The sequence below is a fragment of the Abramis brama genome (genome assembly GCF_963993115.1).
Source record: "Abramis brama genome assembly, chromosome: 22".
Lineage (NCBI taxonomy): Eukaryota > Metazoa > Chordata > Actinopteri > Cypriniformes > Leuciscidae > Abramis > Abramis brama.
In genome coordinates this window covers 33023916-33029610 of record NC_139984.1, presented here as the reverse complement: position 1 = coordinate 33029610, position 5695 = coordinate 33023916, and the positions used below count along the sequence as shown (strand labels likewise).

Sequence of the window (5695 nt, the reverse complement as noted above, 5' to 3'; positions counted from 1 at the left end):
AGACATGTTTCAGATGTGGATTATGGGTTCAGTCAGGGGAGTAATTTATGTAGTCAGGTCTAAAAATATTTTTATAGCTTCTGAGAAAGTACAATATGAATCATGTTTGTGAAATACTTTTGAGAATTGTATCAGTAAATATTATTTTTGACTAACATCAGTGACCTCAACAGAGATTAACATTTAATTAACATTTATTAGTAGCACCAGAGAATGTCTAATAAGGGGAGAACTTCCACTCTCAGTAAACTTCCGGCTCCTGAACTGGTTGCAGTTCCACTCTGGCTCCACATGAGGGCGCTCACAGGACGAGTGCAGTTCCACTCTGGCTCCACATGAGGGCGCTCACAGGACGAGTGCAGTTCCACTCTGGCTCCACATGAGGGCGCTCACAGGACGAGTGCAGTTCCACTCTGGCTCCACATGAGGACGCTCACAGGACGAGTGCAGTTCCACTCTGGCTCCACATGAGGGTGCTCACAGGACGAGTGCAGAATGAATGGAGGTCTATGGCGCTATACCCCTTAAAAAACACTATTCTCAGGATATAATTTTTTGTCTTGTAATTTGAATGTTGTATTCGAAAGGAGATGCAAAGAAATTACACATTGCGGGGTGTTAGATTTTTTAGAGTCACTTATTTACTTTAAAAAGTCTTTTTTTAAATGTCAATGACGTCACACACATCGTACGACCAGAGATACTGCTTTACGGCAATCCTTCAGTCGCTTTGGTGCTTTCGCGCTCTGCACTTTCTTTTCTCTCGAGGCATCGACAACACAGCTGACACAGGGAAACACACGTGCTAGAAGAGTTTTTGTTTCATTGTTTTAAAAGACCATCAAGCGGTATCTCTGGTCGCAATCAGTCCTTCACTGACCAATCAGCGTTCATTAGCAGAATGCTAGCATGTTATGGGCAACAACAACTCAACCTGTAAGAAATCGAAAGGACATAAGTACTCGTTCATTCAACTTTCAATATTACAATCAAATCTGAGATTTCTCAACGGCAATCGGGTGAAACAGACAAATTTAGCGTCTAGCCCCATAGACTCCCATTCATTCTGCACTCATGGGCGATCGCCCCCAGTGGAGCTCTGGTGGAACTACAACCAACATTCGGTACAATAGGACTTAATAGGCACTGGCCAGGCTCTCCGTAGACGGGCTCTGGTAGCACTGATATGATGGAACTGATAACCAAAAAAGTAAATATTACTGTAAGGTTGGTTTAACGTATTGAATGTAGGTTTTATATCTGAATTATAGGAAGTATAAAGGGGTCAAGACATGGATTTTTAAAATTGTATTTGAATGTTCCATGAGGTTCATTTATGTTACTAAAGTTTGTAATGCTGAAAAACTATTATTTTCAACCCTCAGTTTGAAATGTGCGGCTAAAGTAAAGGCCACTGTTATGATTGGCTAACGACGTCACTGCACAGGAAACAGTATCAGCACACACTCGCTATTGAAAACATGATCCATATAAAAGCATAATTTACAGATTATGAATGATTTACTGAGGGTTTGTGATGCAGCTTCTGTCAGATTAATACAGTCTCTGCTTCATCTGTCAACAGAAGTTTCTGTGTCAACTCTCCATTACACTGTGTCTCAGTCAAACGCTCCGAACAAACATATAATCCTGCGATCCGGGACGCCATTAAAATAAAGCATCCACATGTTTCTGACGCTGGGATCTCCTGAAGTACAGAGACTCAAACCAGCCGTTTAAACTGGACAAACGTCTTTCACTCTTTCATTTAAGTGACTGAACGCCAGTGGGCGGAGCTTAGGAGTTCAGTGGGTGGGGCCTATGGTGTGATGATTGGTCAATGTCTTGCTCTGGAGGCGGGCATATGCAAATGTATGATGTCAGATCCCGCAATATCAAAACGAGCTGTTTTTGGAGCTTTATTAAATAAATGCTTTGTTTATAATGAGGAGGACATTTTAGTCTATGAAACTTTCAAGATGTTTTAACTGTACAAAGACCTTTTATATGCCAAAAGATCAGGGCAAATTTTTATTCTCATCATGACTAGCCTAAAATGACAGACAAACAATGTGAACATTTGTTTTTATTAAACAGTTCTCCAAAAAAAAAAGAATCTCTTAAAATATATTTTAACAAAATATATAAATGAAATATTACAGAAATATTAGTATAGTCTCATAGAAAAACATGTGCACCAAACAGAATGAACAAGTGTCAAACACTGGCAAAGCTAAGATATTTATGACATTTTTTATGCATTTTTGTTTTAGAACAATAAACCTGAGCACAGTAAACGCTGATAATAATCTCCGTCAGCAGGACTTGATTGTGTGTATCTGTATGACTTCAGCATACGATGATTGGTTTCCGTGTGAAAACGGCGTCTTGTGATCAAGTTTGGAGTGTATTAGGAAGACGATGATCTGAGTTTATGTGAATTTCTTGATGAAGCGCAGCTTGAGGTAAGCAATGAGCAGGAAAATGAAGGTCATGATTCCCAGAGCCAAGTGATTCTGCCACAAACCCCAGGCTGAGTAATCGATGCCTTGATCCTGCAGGAACTCCTCGCCTGACGTACAACTGCAGTGAGGAGAAGCAGGAGAAACATGAGTGTCGGGAGCAAATGTACTGTAGGATTATAGATTATTAATACTAAGTGTTCACTGGATGAACAAGTTAACTGATTTAATATTAATTCTGTTACATCAAGTTAACTCTATTAAAGGGATACTTCAACTCTGGAAAGTTGAATGTGTATTTAAAATAGGTCATTTATGTGAAATTATTTTTGAATTTGGAGCTTTCTAGACTGAGAAAAGCCAGAAAATGTATTTTTGGCTCATGTGGATGAAAGACAACAACTCCCAGAATGCCCTAGGAGGCCACTCCCAAGCCACGCCTACCGGTAAGAGAGCGCAGGCTAGGCTACTAGTGAGTCTCCGTGACGAGTCTGCCCGGGATTTCGAGATCGCCCAAAATGTCCGGGATTTGGCTTTTGCGTTCTACAGTCGCCATTCATCATGTTTACTGTGGCGAGCAGGACGAGGCTGACGGCCGCGAGGGAGAACGGCGCGAGGCCGGTGGTGTGATTACTGAGACGCGCCGGGTCTCCCATCTCTCACGGAGGAGCGGGAATTTTCTTAGCAATGTTAAAACGCACATCAACCGATCACTTGTTTCGCGTTCATGTAAACACTACATTCAGATTCACCAATCGGAATGAATTCAGTTAGATTGAAACAAAAGGTGTGCATGTAAACAATGAATGGCGACCGCAGAAAGCAAAAGCCGAATCCCGGACATTTTGGACGATCTCGACGGCCGGACATGTCCGGGAAAAAGAGGATGTATGGTAACCCCTACTACTCAGCTTTCTCCACAGAACAAGAGCCTGCTAGCTTCCAAAGAAAGACGGCTGACACTGTGTACATTCTGTGAGTGAGATCCCTCCCTCTATGGGCGGGTTGAGAACATGCGGGACAGCGCCTCCTACTGGCTGTAGTCTTTAGCCTCTGGCCAGAAAATCCTCCGATGACGCAAAATGACGATTTTTGCGTCATCGGAGGATTTTTTCCAGTCAAAAAAATACATAAATATCTCATCTCAGGGGGATATGAGGGTGGAAAGCACGGTAATTTGAAAATACTACAGGTTTTCTACTGATACAAAGCTTAATGCTAAATCCTGAAGTATCCCTTTAAAGTCCCCCTGTGGTGAAAATCCAGCTTTTAATGTTGTTTATATGTCTATGTGGTGTTTTTAATATGAATTTACACATGGTTTGTCTAGTCGACACCAATGTTCAAAAATGCTCTTCAGAAACACTACGGGTGACGTCACGTTCGTGTTGTGCTTCACACTCACACTTGCTCTGGCGTGCCGGTCATGTTCCTGAAGTCACAGAAACTGAGGCCGGTGAACTCGTTGATCTCCAGAGCCTGAAACAATCATCATCAACCATGAATAAACATCATTTCTTCTGCATTCAACAAATCAAACAGCATGTTTTTAGTGTCAGGGTTCTTATACTTCAAAAAAAAAACTCAAAAAATGTTGCTTGAACTTTAAGCCAAATCTTTTTGAAATGTTTTTTTTCACCTACTTGCCATTTAGTGCACCTTCATGTACTACAATAACTACAACTGAAATCAACATTAATACAAGCTGGATGAGTAAAGTTTGATGAGTCTTAAATAAGTTTGAGTGAAACAACATGATTTAACACGTCGCAGGAAAGTTTCTAGCTTGAATATTCCTGAACAGAGTTGGGGAAAGTTACTATGTGTTACAATATTGGGTTACCGTTATTAGTACTACTTCATAACTTTTTATGGAAAGTAATGATGTGTTACTTTTTCGTTACTTTTTCTCATCTTGGTTGGGTTTGCTTGTTTGTTTCTTAATAACAAAAAGTTCTATTTTTTCTTGTGTTACTTAATAAATTAAATACATATATATATATTTTGTTGTAAGTTAGTAAATAAAGTAATGTAATCTGATTATGCAACTCATGTCACTTGTAATGTGTTACCCCAACACTTTTCCTAACAAGATTTAGCATTTTGCTAACATGTTTCTAGCATGATTTAACATTGCTGATGTTTTAACATGTTGCATGATTCATGATGTTACTAGCATGATTTAACACATTGCTAGCATGTTTTAGCATGTTTGCTAGCATGATTTAATATGGTGTTTAACATGATTAGCATATTGTTATCCTGTTTTAACATGTTGCTAGCACGATTTAACACATTGTTAGCATGTTTTAACGTTTGCTAGCATGATTTAATATGGTGTTTAACATGATTAGCACATTGTTAGCCTGTTTTAACATGTTGCTAGCACGATTTAACACATTGTTAGCCTGTTGTAACATGTTGCTATCATGATTTAGCATTTTGCTAACATGTTTTAGCATGTTGTTAACATGATTTAACCTGTTGCTAGCATGAATTAACATTGCTTTGTCAAGCCAACATAATATACTTAAAACAATTTTTAATATACTACATATTTGTAACATCTAGTCTCTCAATGATAGTAAAATGACACTGAGTGTCAGAGAAACTGAATGCCATGGACAGTCTGAGACACCAGCTCTTATTGGACACTCACAGCGAGACCGTAACGAGGAATACTGAAGTACTTCAACCAGTTCAACCAACCAGCAACACTGGGGAGATTCACCAGCAGCCCAGAGAAGATCTACAAACACACACACACACACACAGAGGTAACAAACAATGTTAAACTAAACACAAATGTATTAATATTAACATTACATGCATTTTATGCACTAGATCAGCCAACATCATACAGCTGATATACCTCTGAACACTGATGTCCTTTATTATTTTATCTTTAAATAATTCTACAATTTATATTTATAGCCATACCGATAGCCGATTATTCAGAATTATATCTGCTGATACCAATAGTCAGATTTTTCTTAAAGTCCTCCTGTAGTCAATCATTTTATCCCTTAAACATCCCATCTCTGAACACCAAAATTACATATTTAAAAGTTTTTTCCTTCAGGCATTAAAATATCTTGAATATAATGCGACACCCTTTGCTTTATTTAGTATACACATTTCTATGAATATGCAAATGAGCCCCGACTCCACTCATGGTTTAATGTTGTTTATATGTCTATATGGTGTTTTTAATATGCTTAAAACAAACCATG

General features: G+C 38.8%; 1 protein-coding gene across 4 annotated transcripts in view; it reads right to left on the bottom strand.

Moving 5' to 3' along the window:
• Positions 1–2069: 2069 nt before the first annotated feature.
• abcg2a (ATP-binding cassette, sub-family G (WHITE), member 2a) overlaps positions 2070–5695 on the bottom strand; it is a 25124-nt gene continuing 21498 nt past the window's right edge. For 3 of the 4 annotated variants that reach the window (XM_084099318.1, XM_084099316.1, XM_084099319.1), the window contains 3 exons: positions 5122–5211; positions 3868–3941; positions 2078–2583 (listed from right to left, as the gene is read on the bottom strand). In XM_084099318.1, coding sequence (XP_083955444.1) covers positions 2433–2583; positions 3868–3941; positions 5122–5211 — 315 coding nt within the window. In that variant the 3' untranslated portion in view covers positions 2078–2432. Of the gene's footprint in view, positions 2584–3867; positions 3942–5121; positions 5212–5695 lie in introns of all 4 variants that reach the window. The other variant, XM_084099317.1, reaches the window with a different exon arrangement.